The sequence below is a fragment of the Gavialis gangeticus genome, unplaced genomic scaffold (assembly GCF_001723915.1).
Source record: "Gavialis gangeticus isolate Ggan-Ray unplaced genomic scaffold, GavGan_comp1, whole genome shotgun sequence".
NCBI classification, from domain to species: domain Eukaryota; kingdom Metazoa; phylum Chordata; order Crocodylia; family Gavialidae; genus Gavialis; species Gavialis gangeticus.
The window spans coordinates 108,549,071-108,564,151 of NW_017729031.1; the positions used below are offsets into that span (position 1 = coordinate 108,549,071).

Here is a 15,081-nt window from a genome sequence, read left to right on the forward strand (position 1 = left end):
TTTTTTTTTTTTTTTTTTTTTTGCAACAAGAGCACACTTGTTGGCTCATAATCAGCTTATGGTCCACTATAAACCCCAGGTCCTTCTCACCTGAATTGCAACCAAGCCAGTCTGTACTTGTGCATATTGGTTATTCTGTCCAAAGTGCAGGACTTTGCACTCATCCTTGCTGAATCCTTTCTGATGGATCCAGAGTGGACCATTTCTCCAGTCTAAATCCAAGTCCTGCCCTCCACAGTATTTGCAATTCCACCCAACTTGGTATCACCTGTAAATTTGCTAAGCTGCACTTGATCACATCATCCAAATCAACGATGAGGATGTTCAACAATACTGGACCCAGGACAGACCCCTGGGAAACTACTTGATATCTCCTCCCAACTCAACATTGAGCCATTTGAGAACTACTTGCTGAGTACAGTGATCAACCTGCTACATGTCCACTTTACAGTACTTGCATCTAGTCTCCATTTCCTTAGCTTACTAATGGGGATATTGTGGGAGACAGTGTCAAAAGCCTTGACAAAGACAAGGTATACCACGTCCACTGCTCTCACCCCATTCACAGTGCCTGTCACTTTACCATAGAAGAAAATTGGGTTGGTCAGGCATGACTTGCTCCTGGTGGAGCCAAGCTGACTTCCTGATCACCTTTTTCTCCTTAAAATGCTTCACAATGGATTCCTTGGGGACCTGCTCCATGATCGTTCCAGTTACAGAGGTCAGGCTGACTGGTCTCTAGTTCCACGGACCCTCCTTCTTCCCCTTTTAAAGATGGGCACTATATTTGCCCCTGTCCAGTCAAACAGTTGTCCAACCTCCATGAATTCTCAAAAAAGATAATAAATGGATCCTAAATTACAAAGGCCATTTCCTTCAGTACATGGTATTTGTTTCTGTTCTCTAATTATTTGATGAAAAGGCCCAACAACAGCTGCCCAATACTACTGCAAAGTTTGTGCAATTCAAGGTGGACTTTTAGTAAAGATGTTAGTTTCACGTTCTTCGTTCACACAACCCCATGTACCCACACTAAAATCAAGGCATTTGATTCTTCATGAAACCTAAAGTGATTAACCTGATAAACTAAAGCTAGGATTCAACTTCAAATGAATACCCCAGAATATTCTCCTGTTGTTTGCTTGGATCCTTCATGAACAATAAGTTGTATAACCTCTTCCTATACATGAAGCCTACAAGCTCCTGAAAGAGATTGGGGATGCTGAACCAAACCTATGGGCTGCAACAGAGTGGACCAACTGCTGGGAAAGGTCAGATCTATTTCTGCAGTGTTTTATACCAATGCCAAGCAAGTCCCACATTGGGCACAACCTTGGCAGAGAAGCATGGGTCAAGCTGAACAGACTTTGATGTCTTCCTAATCACTCACCTTTTCGAAGTCTGCCAGCGACCGATTCTTGCTGGCCTGTGCCACACATTTCAGTGCTTCTGTCTGCAAAGAAGATGGAGCAAGTATTATTTTTGGGGCACCCACAAATGTTGTTAATACTAGCTATATGGAGTACACTGAACATTAATAGGCAAAGTGGGAATATTCAGCACACCTAGTAAGAAAACCACTCCATACTGATGAAGAATTGGAATTTTGTAATGTTTGAGAATACAGAAGCAAGAGTCTGCGGTTCCTTCAACTGCAGTTTGGCAAAATGATGCACATTTCAGCATTTCTTTCAGAACGTGCACATTTTGGAGTTTTTAGGCAGTTTAATATTTCTTCTTTTCAGAGTGCTGTGCCTTCAGTGGAAGAAAGACACCGAGAAGCATGACCAACATATACTGTCTATCATAAGTAGCATTCTTCACATTGGAGACGATCAAATCTTACAGGTTCCAGGAAAAGAGAAGAGCAGACAAAAAAAGGACTGAAACATTCTTTTATATTAAAATTAAGGACCACTATTTAGAAAAGGCTAAGATGATGCTGAAAAAGGAGAGCCTCCAACCTCTAAGCGATGAAGGTCACAAGCCCCCAAGGCAGCACCAGTGACGGCTGCATGCTGCAGGAACTTCAATCCAGTCATGGACTCTGGCTGCCACTGCAGGCAAGTGGGGGTGGGCAGCAGCTAGGCAGGAGCCTGGGGGCTGAAACTTAACCCTTCACAGGCCACCAGCTGAACAGCCCCACTGATAAAGCATTTCTAAGCCTGGCAAGTTGCAAAGTATGGGACCTTCAAACCACACCATTACGGCAACAGTTTGCTTTGCCTCTTCACTACCTAATTCTGAGAACATTTTAAGTCTCTCCCCACAGTCGCATCAATATTTTGTACTGTTGCCTGGAATGCAAGTTTCTGAGTAGTAAGAGCACAGGTGCAGTAGTAGAGCAGTATAAGCCAATGGCTATGGAATCTGGATTTTGTTGTTCCATCTGCTGCTAATTCACTGAAGTTCGGACAGTTCATTTGTCCTCCAACTCATTTTTCATACCTGTTAAATAGACCAATACTCTCTCAGTGGAATGGTGAAGACAACCTTTGAAATGCTCATATGCTATAAAAGGGGCCACAGAAGTATCCAGATAAAGTGTTTTAACCTCTCTTTGAAAAAGGTATATTGGGCCATCAAGTGTAGGCTTGCTATGTATGACTGTCAGGGGGGAAATGAAAAAGATGAGGCTAGGACTATCTAGAAACTGGCCAAGGATAAGGAAGTTTCAATTCCAAAAAAAATTCTCTCCTTCCATCCCCTCAGTACTGCGTCTTAATGATCAGTATTTACCATTGTCTCATCTCTCAGATAATCACCTCACAGACAACTGTGAGGGCTTAAAATTAGCTCCTGTGCCACAGCAACTACACAAACGACCAAAAGTGCAGGGAGGGTGTCACTGCTTACGTCTGTCCAGACTGCAAGAGTTCCTAGTTCATGACCCTCTATTTTAACAAGGTGTGGTGTGAACACAAACTGGTTGTTATTACAGGGTCATTCCAATGTACCAAAGCCACCTTTTTTTGGTAATTTATAAGTAACCAGAACACCCATACATGTTAAAGCAGTAGCTCCCAACCTTGGGGCACGACCCAAATCAGGGTTGCGGGGGGTCCGCCCCTCGCTCCACCCGGCTCTTGTTGCTGCTGCCCCCCGTGATCCCAGCCCGGCCTAGGCTCTGCTGGCGCTGCCAAGCATGAGTGAATGGGCAGGAGGGGCAGGGGTCACAACCCAGATTTAGGGCCATAGGAAAAAAGTTTGGGAGACACTGTGTTAAAGGAATGCTACCAAATTTAAAGAATCATAAGGAATTTGCACATCATTAGAACAAGCTGGGCTTATTTAGATGGAAGATGCCAATTGCTGTTGTTCACCTTAGTCCTCTGGATCTTAAGACTGTTCAATTCTACTGGACAAGAAAAAAGGGATTTTGAGGAACAACCAAAACAAGTGAGAGTAATTAACAACTTGGGCATCCATACATTTGATCCAAGACTGCCATTGCAGCAGTCCCTGGAAAACAGAGAGTACTCAGCACCTACATGTTTAGACCCATCAACATGACAACTAAGAATTCAGCAGTGTACCAAAGCCCTGGGAGAAGATTAAATGAAGCAACAAGGGGCCAGATCTTCACTGGGTGCAAGTCACTGCAACTGAAATCAATGGATGTCAGGTGATTCAGTAAGCTCAGGATCTGACTTGAAGTGTGTAGAAATATTAACAGCCAATTTCTTTAGTGCAGTGGTAATGAATACAGATCATTTAGAAAGTGTCAGGTATGAATGCATAATAGAATCCAGTGAGGAATCAACTTTTATCCTTTCCAGAGAGAATGAAGATAGAAAGCCTTAGTTTTCTGTACCTGTCTTCCTGCATACCGCAGAGCAAGCTTCCCACTCACTAATGCCTGCACATCCTCTGGGCTGGAGAGAAAGGGAAGAGTGCATTTAGCCAACAGTGAGTAATGCTGTACTTCTCAATACAGGTTATTAGACTGGCCTTTCAACTGAGCCACATACTTCCTGACTCTGATGCACATTTACACAAAGTATGCATCAAGAAGTCTTCAAGTTTTCCGCTAAACCTAAAAAAAAAACACAACTTCAGGACTTATTCTACCACATATATTCTGGAAATGCCAGATTCTTGAGATTACAGCAACAAATACAACGAAGGAATAAATAGCTAACTAAATTTGTCTGCTTCAGTTCAATTAGCTAAGAGATATATGGACAATTCCTGCCCAATTAAATGTAATAAAGTGTTCTTCCCAGAACTCAACTGCCACGTACGCGTTGAGCATGATTTTGCACAGCAACATGTATTTGAGCGCAGTGATGGCTTTGGGGTTATCAACTGAATCGTATCCTTCAAATGCTTCATAAAAATATGAATAGGCTGTTTTCCAGTCCTTCTCTTCTGCTGCATGGATAATACCTGTGAAGAGAACATGCAGACTTGAAGTCAATTCTGAATTCTCTAAAGGCAGTGAAATAACAAGGCTAACTAATGCTGTACATTGCACTTTCATTAAACAGAACATTTTCCTTTTATTTTCATCCTTTTAATTCATTTGTTTTAGGACAACCGCGTTCACTCTTCAAAATAGTGGACTAGAGACAGACTACAAAACCAAGGAAAAATATACAAGGGATGTGTCTAAGCAAAGCCACATTTCAGCACTTTAGCACTTGTTTTTTGTGGAATCTCTTTTCTGTATGATTGAATGACAGGAGTACAAGCTCCTTTGAGTGGCATTTGTAACAAGAGTTACGGACCTGCTGGCTAAAAAGATTTCAGGGATCTTGTCTCAAACTGTAGTATAAAAGGTCACTTAAAATTTTTGCCTGGTTGAAGAGACTAACAATGACTACCTACTGCATAAGTTTACCACTATATTGAAAAAAGCAAGCCTCAGCTCCTGAACTGATAACAAGAAAATCTTTAGTTTTTAGTTACGTAAGTTTTTAGCTGTCATGGTTTGGAAGGTCTGGATACATTTGTTATTCACCTTAAAGACTCAAGTACCAGAAGAAAAACTGAGTTGATTTCAAAATCATGAATTAAACCACTCACAATGTGTTAGGTCAAAGCCATGACTCTGAATGCTCAGGTGTATACATACACAGTACTGCTACTCAAAACATTACAGCAATATGTTACTGTTTACATTCATAAAACATGTAAAAATTAATAAATAAATGGGCTAAATTAATGAGACTACATGAAAAACTGGGTTGCAGGCCATACCTTTTTTTATATAAAAATAGCGTGGGGCAAAACATCTTATTTTTGAGGTTCAGCTTTGTAAGTATGGCACAACAGGTCATGTAATGTATTAAAGGCTCGATCCCAGTCCTCCCCTGCTTCTATTCAAGATTTTTTACCTGACTGCATGTCCAGTGCTGCCTGCAATTTGGGTGGGCAATAGATTGCATTGGCTGTGGTCCGTGCAGAGGTTAAAGCCGCTCTTGCCTTTGGCAGATTGCTGAGGGCATGGTATGTCTTGCTTTCCAACAGCTGCACTTCAACCAGCAGAGCCTTATCATCCATCTTTTTCAACTCACGCAGAAGCTGAGAGCCTAGCCAGAAACAAGAACAAGAGCCTTTGTAACTTGCTCCAAATAGCTCCTCTTTTTGGCCAGCAGCAGCAATTCAAGGTCGTTGTGGACAACACCCTCTTTCCCCAAAAGGGTGCTGTTTTCTAGGTATGCTTTCAGTGGCTCAGGGCCTAGAAGTATCCAGGGTGTTCATGCCAACACATTTTGTTGTTCCAAGAAACAAAAGGACAAAAAGTAGAACCAGACAAAGTTGGATAAGTTCAAGGGAAAGTTCTGTATTCTAGGGCAAGCATTACTGATGGTGCAAGTAACCGTGGGCAAGCTGAGCATTGACATCTGCTGTTTTGCCTTAAGGGGCATAAACTTAAGTAATTTACAGCAGGTGGTGAGATTCAACCCGTCTGTATGAAAAGGTTCTTTGGGTGACAGTATCAGATTCATGACAGATCTTTGAGCAAATCAAGTGCTAGTCTGAACTTCGCTTTCTAGAAGTGACCAAGGCTTCTTTTGACTTGCTTCCAAATTTGGGATGATGGGGATTTGTTTTTTAAATCATTAAGTAGTTATGGATTAAAAAGTAGACGCCGCACTTCCTTTGCCTTATTTCTTGATAGGAAGAGAAGACCCAGGAGACTCAGATGAACCACCAGTTCAATGCTGCTGAGTACAGAGGCAAAGAGCCAGCCAACAGAAGCAGCTTTTTTCTCCTCCTTTGAATTAAAGAAACATCTTGATGTAAAAAGAGATAAAAACCGCATCCTATTGTTATCGAAACCAGCAAAGTATGAAAGCAAAACTGCACCATCAGCTTGAAGAGAACTTACCTCCTCTTCAAACTTGACTTCAGAAGCCTGTTTCCCTCAACTCCTCTCTAGGGGCTGCAGAGACCTATTATTGTCCCTCCCCCAGCAGCAGACAAATGTCACCCCTCAAAACACGTTATTTCCATGCTCCATATTCCCCATGTCCCATACATACAAGGTTGAGCAGGATGCTGTATACACACATTTAGATCTATAGGTACTTGTTGTTGGCTTTTCAGAAGCACCTAAATGACTCAGCAGCAGTCTCTACTGACTTTCTATGGGCTTCTCTACATACACAAGTTGTGCTGGGTTATTGAAGTCAATTGAATTTAAAAAATTTAACTTTAATGTGCAACTCTCATCAGTTTAAACCTAGACAGCATACAGACCCAAGCTACGTTGATAAACAGATGCAACTTTGATGTCTGAACTGTTTAACAGAAGATTTCTAAAAACTTGTGCTCAGACCATGCCTAAGTTACACAGGTGACTTAAATTCTACTCCTACTAATCGGAAACCAAAGAAAAGCATAGCGACTTGAACAAAGTTATCAAAGTAGCAAAACTGGAAGAGCTCAGAAGTCCCGACTTCCATGCCACAATATCATGTTACCAGGACAAGGGCCTGCTATATGTAGCAGTTATTTTTGGCCTTACTAATGCTTTTATTGATACCACTTCTGAAAGGACCTAGAAGCATCAGATGCCTAATCCCACAGGTCCCTTGAAAAAATATTAGTATTCTGTATTCAACTACATCTGATTATATTTTGTTTAAAAATCCAGTTGAAACAAGTCTATGGTGCTCGCAGTGGAAAAACAGAGCTTTGATTCAGGCCAGAGGATTTCAAGTCTTTGAAGCCATTAACTTACCAAAGTATATCATGTTACAAGGACAACTGGTCATTCCCCATATGCACCTCTAACTTAAATTTGGAAACAATGAACTATCGCCACCTAGTGGCAAACTTACCTAGCTGTAATGCCTCTTGATACCTCTTAGTATCGAAATACAAAGACACCAACCTAGCCTGGAGAACAGAAAAGGAACTGCTTTGAGGAGAGTCAGGGAAAGGTAGCATAGATTTATTTGGTAAAATGATATGGTATTCTTATTAATTTGCAGGTTTCACTAATTTAGGGTGTACAATGCAACACACTAACCCCAGATATTGTCTGGAAATTCTACTGGTTCTGAATAAAAGTAATCAAGCTCTCTCCTGTCAAGAAAAATTTCTTGCCAACATGCCCTCAACCAGGACAACTAGCCTTAGAATAATCATGTAGATTTTCGTATACACAAAGACCTGAGCAGGAAATATTTACAAATACAAAATCCAGACAAGTAGAAAAGTTGCCACCAAATAGAAAGTAAATCAACACTCAGCCTACCTCCAGAGCCTGCCGCAGGAAAGTTCTTTTCTCAGATTTGGCCCATTCAATACACTCTAAGCACAGATCAACCTAAAGGGAGCAAAAAAATTAAATGAAAGCCCTCTACCTGCAAACAGAAGAGTAAGATCATATGATCCAGATTCGTTAAGTCATTCTCTCATACACAACAATGACAAAACTGAAATAAGTTTGATGTAGATGTTGTAGCCCTGATAGTCCAGGAAATGTGAGCAAGGTAAGGGTCTGTGCAAGTAATATCTTTTACTGGACCTTCAGGTGACCTGAAGAAAACGCCACTGCATTCAAAAGCTTGTCAAAGCCTATCCCAACCGTGCAGTTGGTCCAACAAAAGATATCCAAAAGAAATTCTTGCCCCTTACAAAACTGAAATAAGATGTTTAAACCAATTTCCATACTACTGTATAAGACAACAAGTTTGGCCAGGTAAGACAAAATACCTGTGCTTATCCATGCTGAACAGCAAGTTATCTTTTCTTGATTCATTTAAGATAATAAGCAGCAGCCACAGATATAGAATTTGGATTTTATCCTTGTATCTGCAGTCAGAACATATTCCAACATTAGATACAATCTGTTATTTGCAATTGCTGGTCAGGATACTGTACTGCATTGAAAAGAACAAGCAAAACTAAAATTTATTGTAATGAAAGCCTTCTACAGTCAAAACATGGTTATACCAAAGACAGACATGTCATTCTGCCTCCGCTTTTTTTTTTTTTAAATAGATCTGGCTTACATCTACCAGTCAAAGATTCTCTTACACTGGGATACAAAGATGTATTCTTCTGACATGCAAGAAATCACCAGCAAGGAGTTTGTTAGCACCTTGCTAATATTCCCCCTTAGAGTTGCTTTTTTGTTTGAAACAAAGATGTTTGGGTTCATCAAAACATGAGCATAAAAGAGCTCACTTTTGAATTCAACTAAAAGAAAACTAAATTGAATTCAGCTAAAAGGGCAGTTGGTGACAGATAGGAGGGACAAAGCAGAGCTCTTCAATTAGTTTTTTGCCTTGGTATTCTTGAACTCGGATTTAGACACATCTCCCAAATGCATTACTGACAGAAGCAGGAAAAACACCAGCCCACCAACTGTCAGTGCCGACCTAGTAAAGAGACATTTGGAGGGGCTGGATGTGTTTAAATCAGCGGGACCGGATGAGCTCCATCCAAGGGTGCTGAAAGAATCAGCCAGTGTCATAGCAGAGCCACTGGCATGACTGTTTGAGCACTCGTAGTGCTCAGGTGAGGTCCCAGAGGACTGGAAAAGGGCCAATGTGGTCCCTATTTTCAAGAAGGGAAGGAAAGAGGATCCGGGTAACTATAGACCAGTTAGTCTCACTTCTACTCTTCGGAAAATCCTTAAAAAGATTATCAAGGATTACGTTTGCAGGAGTCCAGTGGGTAATACAATGCTGAAGGGCAACCAGCAAGGGTTCACAGCACGTAGATCCTGCCTGACTAACCTTGTTTCTTTCTATGACCAGGTCACTAAAACTTGGATGCAAGAGTCGAGGTAGATGTCATCTACTTGGACTTTAAGAAGGCCTTTGACACTGTATCCCATCCTATTCTTATAAGCAAATTGAACAGCTGTGCCACAGACGATTACACAATCATGTGGGTGGCGAATTGGCTTAAGGGTCGTACCCAGAGTGGTGGTGGTCGAGTCGGTATCAACCTCGAAAGGTGTGGGCACTGGGGTCCCCCAAGGCTTGGTCCAGTGCTGTTCAATATTTTCATCAGCAACCTGGATGAGTGTGTGGAAAGCACTATGTCCAAATTCACAGATGACACCAAACTATGGGGCGAAGCAATGTCACTGATGGGAAGAAACCAAATCCAGGCAGACCTGGACAGGTTAGAGAAGTGGGTAGAGAACAACAAAGACAAGTGCAAGGTACTACACCTAGGAAGAGGGAATCACCAATATACCTATAAGTGGGGGGCAGGGGACGGACACCTTCTCAGCAGCACAGCAACAGAAAGATCTTGGAGTCATTGTTGACTCCAAGATGAATGAGCCGTCAATGTGACAAAGTAATTAGCAGAGCTAACCGCACTTTGTCATGCATTAGCAGAGGTGCATCATGAACAGGTCCAGGGAGGTGATGCTTCCCCACTATGAGGCACCGGTCAGGTCACAGCTAGAGTACTGCATCCAATTTTGGGCATCTCAATTCAAGAAGGATGTGGACAACCTTGAGCAGGTCCAGAGGAGGGTCACTTGTATGGTTAGAGGCCTGCAGGGAAGGCCTTATGAGGAAAGGCTGAGGGACCTAGGCCTTTTAAGCCTCTGCAAGAGAAGGCTGAGGAGGGATCTTGTGGCAGTATACAAATTCACCAGGGGGTTGGGGGACAGCACAGAATAGGAGATGCTCTTTACCAGAGCACCCCTTGGAATAACCAGAAACAACAGCCACAAGCTGATAAAGCAGATTTAGGCTGGACATCAGAAAGAGCTTCTTCACAGTTAGGGCTGCCAGAATCTGAAACAGGCTTCCAAGGGAGGTGGTGCTCTCCCCTACGTTGGGGGGCTTCAAGAGGAGACTGGACAAGCACTAGCTGGGGTCACATGACCCCAGCACTTTCTCCTGCCACTGGCAGGGGGTCAGACTTGATGATCCTTTGAGGTCCCTTCTGACCCTAGCATCTATGAATCTATAAAAGGAAAACACAGCACGTTTTAGGTACCAATCAAGTCCAAGCTGTTTGTGTGTGACCTTCATATAATAAAACCCTTGAAAGCACACATGACCTAGGATCTAGTTCTTGAGAGATTTAAGTTTTACCTACAAGATAAAGTTGGAGTAAAAACTAAATCGCTTACTGCATTCTTTAAAGCTGTCCAGATTGCCCAGAGGAATAAAGAGATTATATCCCATGCCAATTAGAACAGGATGCATATTTCAGAGGGCAGGAGGTAGCACATTTTGCACACTGTCCAAAGGTCACCAAAATGCACTTATCTCTGAACTGAAAGAACAGCTATTTAGCAGGTGCACTCCAAAAGCAGCAATTTATGGCAGCAGCAGTTGGCTGACACTTCAGAGTTGGGGAGGGAAAGTTTCACAGAAGTCATTATGACTAGACAACTCACTGCGCTGTAATGTACAAAGACGAATTAGGCCTGGAAGCAACTTCTACCTTAATTATTTGCTTACCAGGTGACAGGTTGTATTGTAGAAGTGATGCACCAATCCTTTTAGCGGCTAATAGAGTCTCTATGTATATATTGTTTCAGACCAAACAATACTCTACTTAGAAGTAATAATTAAGTGTTTGTGACTTTCCTCCCAACTCTGTCTCTTCCAATTATGGTGGTAAATATTTTGATATAATGGAGCCATCTCCTTCCTAGGAATCACCAAGAGATACTCCGCCCAGCCAGAATACTATTTTTTTGGCGCATGACTTAATAAGAAAACCTCCACCAAGTTTCCTTCTGAAAAGTCTCTCTAAATTCACTCAGATTCTCCTTAAACACCCTCTCCCTGTGTGTAAAGATCTATTCTCACATTAGTCAAGTTTTACAGTCAAATAGCTCATGGCTGCTGATACAGTCTGTGAGTGTACCAGGCAGGTATCAACCACTCATCCAAGAAAACTGAGTCTGAAGAACAGAGGGAAATGAGATGTTTAGCTTGGACTGGAAGGAGTTCCCTGCTGGAGAAATCTATTTGGCAGTAGAGCAGTCTTTTCATGGGCAAGTAAAACCCTCATTAATATGAAGCAGATAGTGTTTGGCAGAGATATCATTAAACATATGGACGGTATTAGAGAGGTAGAATAACCCTAAGAGTCAGGATCCATGGATTCAATTCAACCCTGATGCTGAGAATAATCATCGTCTCAATTTCCCCATCTATAATATCATTAATACTAACCTCAAAATAGCCTACTAACACAAAGTTTTTGAGGTCACAGCTAAAAGGTGATAAGCAGAATTCACAAAACTGCACCTATTTATTTAAATTCCATCTATCCTATAAGCCACTGAAACCTTGGCTATATGTAGACAAGAACCCTTGAATCAGATACATTACATCTAGTGTTCCACATTCTCAGTTTTTTTTTTGTTTGTTTTTTTAAATACAAATCGGGGAGTTTTTTGAGGTTTATCTTCGAAACATAAAAACCAGGATGAAAACTGGGATAAAAGGAAAAAAGATCCATTTAAAAATCAGCAGTGAGGGAGGGAGTAAGGCTGGGAAGGGGCAGGGGGAAGCAGAGCAGCAGCAGGAAGCAAGGCGGGGAGAGCTGTCAGTGGGTACGGGGCATGGAGTGGGACAGCTCTTGCTGCTACATAACCCCTGGGAGGGCTGCGAGCTGGGGGACCTATGCTGGGCTCTTCCCAGGGGATGTGGGCTCCTGGATCAGCAGCAGGAAGCACAAGGCACCATGCCCTGCCTTTCTTCCCTGGCTGTGTTTGCGCCCCTCCCTGTCGCAGCTGCCAGGCTGCCCTGGCATTTGGGGGGAGGGGGGCCTGTGCAGGGCAGCTGGGTGTAGCGCCAGTCATGGGGAGTAGGTCCCTGCCCTTCCACTTCCAGGGAATGGGCCACTCGTGCCGATTAACAGGGATTTGAACTGAAAAACGGGTGTAAAATCAGTAAAAACTGAATGACTTAAAAAACCAAAAAAGAAAAAAAAGACACAAACTAGTAAAAAGTGAGAATGTGGAACAGTAATTACATCTTTCACACAGCACTGCACACTGATAGCACTATGTAAATAGTGTTGAAACTGCCTCCCTCGCTACTTTCAAATTTGGTTACCCTTTTAAAGGGAAGGAGCACAAAGTCCCCACCTGAGCCAGAAGTTGAGCCAGCTGGGGCTGAATGGCGGCACCACAGAGACAACGGGTTCTGTGACCTAAAAGCCTGATCTCAGAATCTAGGAAGCTGAGCTCTGACCTGCTACAAGCAGCTATGCCTAGACTGGCTGACGGTCACATGACAACAGCATAAAGGTAGAAGATCCCTAGTGCAACTTCTCTGTGGAATCCATGGCACCAAGTTAAGAATTAGGGGTGCACCAATAAAAATTTTCTTGGCCGATACTGATAGCCAATTATTAACCAACCATACTGGCCGGTGCCTATCTGATAATTGATTTACTGACATATATAAGCCTTTTTTTGGTCCACTCCAGCAGTCTCCTGCACTGTACGTATCAGCATGCTAACACAAAAATGGTGGCAGGGGCACTTGAACTAAAACTCACTGAATGAGTTTTAGTTGAAGCACCCCTGCCACCCTTTTTAAACACCAGGATGCTTAAGCGGAGCAGAGCCAAGCTAGGGCAGATGCAGGCTGCCCACTGAGCTTAGGGCTCTCCACTCTGCTGCCTTTGCCCCAGGAGCCCTGCACCAGCCACACACACCCTCCCCACCTGGCAGCAAGGAACACAACTCACCACCCCCACTTCTGCCACATGGGCAGGGGGCATGAGGCCAGCACAGAGCTCCCAAGGGAAAGGCAGCAGAGCAGAGAGCCCCGACCCTACAGCGAGCAGCCTGCATCTGCTCCACACACAAGTCTGGGGGGGCACATGCACCCCCATGCCTCTCCTGAGGGGTGTGTGCAGCAGCGGGGAGATTCTCCCCCGCCCCTGGGAAAAGCTGCCTGTAGCTGTCCTGATCCCTACCCTGGCCCCACGTCCCATGCACCACCCTGCCTGGGCAGCGCCCCCAGCTCAAGTTCCACTCTCTCTCTCTCTCACCATGGGGGCTTGGATCTGCAGCCCCACACACCACTTTCCCTCCCCCATGCCCCATCCCCTCCACAGACTTACCTGCAGGGAGCTGCTCAGCTGTATTCCTGGCCATGTGCATACATGCAGCACCCCCCGCATCCTGCTCCCAGGAGCCGCAAGCAGGACCCCTTGCAGGCTAGAATGCTGCCCACCTGCAAAGGGAAACCCACCATTCCCCAAGGGAACCCAGGCATCCAGGACCCTGGCTAGAAGGCATAATTATTGGTAAACGTTATCTGCTATAATGGCCAAAAAAAGCTGATAACCGATAACGTCATTTCCCTTTTCATCGGTGTCAATCCGACAGGCATCCAATATATCAGTGCGCCTCCATTAAGAATTATTTCTGACCTCTAGTGTGATAACGCTTCATAAAAAGAGAACTCTGTTTAATTCACATAGAACTATATAAGGCATACAATATTTCATTAATGGAACGTAATCAAATGAATTAAATGAGCATGTCTTGGGACCACTTAAAAGTGACTCTTCAGTATAAAGCAAAGCAAGCTAGGTAGTGGTACTGTGAACCTGAGGAATGAGCTCCTGTCAGCATTTTAAGGGTCTTACTTCCTGTCCAGTAGCTGCCTCCATATCAAGAAACAGATCAAGAAGAGATCGGACTAAGCGGGCTGCTTTTGCTTTGCTGATGGAATTCAAGAAGGGTCGAACGTATTTCAGAAGTCCTCCAAGTTCTGTTTTCAGGACAAATAATGAAAAACAACAACAACAACAAAAAACAATGTTTAGGCATTCAGAAAACAACACAACAGTAGTCAAGTTATAATGGGATTTAATAGGCCTGCATCCAGTAATATATATTACATTAACTACTTAAATTAGAGCAATCAACAGTGTTTACAGGACATTGGGGTAAACAGTTCCTGAGGCAGTATGACCTGTGATTAATCAGGAAACTGGGAGCTAAAATTCCCAGTTCTATTCTCACCTCGGCAAATTAGTCAGTTTGGCCATCTATAAAAGCCTGTGTAATACTTACCTCAAGTTTGTTTTAAAGCTCTTAATGTTTGCAAAAGTCCTTGTGATTTTTTGATAAAAAAATTATTGTTTACATTATTCAACTATATTGAATATTAATTTACTGGTTTAAGAGTAAATTAAGTCTTCCCATCAACATCAATAAGCGAATTACATACTATCTAGCTGATAATGTGGAGAAACATATATTATAAAAACAAAACCATTGCATATTTTCTATTATATGCATTACTTGATTAGTTCTTACTTTGTTAATCCACTCACTTGATGGACACTAGCCACACGGCAAGTTTAATAAGCCCCAGAAAAAATACCCTAGTGCAGGAAGCATACTGAAGTGTGATAGACCCAGACCCTTCCCTCCAACTTTGTCCCCTTTCTCCTATTATATAGGACCCAGGGAAGGGGTCACAGCCACCAGAGTCCAGCTGCTGTGGTATTCCCCTTGGAGCAATTTTTATAGCTGTCACAAGCTAGAGCAGGTTTCAGTGTTTACTGATTCCATTGGGATTGTTGGAGTCCATGAGCCATTTTGTGCCCTCAAACTTTTGAATACAGTGTTTACAGTAGTCAGCAGGGATTGTCTGTAGTATT

The 15,081-nt window shown here is 42.9% G+C and overlaps 1 protein-coding gene across 1 annotated transcript in view; it reads right to left on the reverse strand.

Moving 5' to 3' along the window:
- The window catches only part of PSMD11 (proteasome 26S subunit, non-ATPase 11), a 41,628-nt gene that overhangs the window by 12,902 nt on the left and 13,645 nt on the right, over positions 1-15,081 (reverse strand). The window contains exons 3-9 of the mRNA XM_019523547.1: positions 14,059-14,183; positions 7,712-7,783; positions 7,293-7,350; positions 5,340-5,534; positions 4,245-4,389; positions 3,815-3,875; positions 1,391-1,453 (exon numbers count right to left, since the gene is read on the reverse strand). Of these exons, the coding sequence (XP_019379092.1) occupies positions 1,391-1,453; positions 3,815-3,875; positions 4,245-4,389; positions 5,340-5,534; positions 7,293-7,350; positions 7,712-7,783; positions 14,059-14,183 (719 nt within the window). The remainder of the gene's footprint in view (positions 1-1,390; positions 1,454-3,814; positions 3,876-4,244; positions 4,390-5,339; positions 5,535-7,292; positions 7,351-7,711; positions 7,784-14,058; positions 14,184-15,081) is intronic.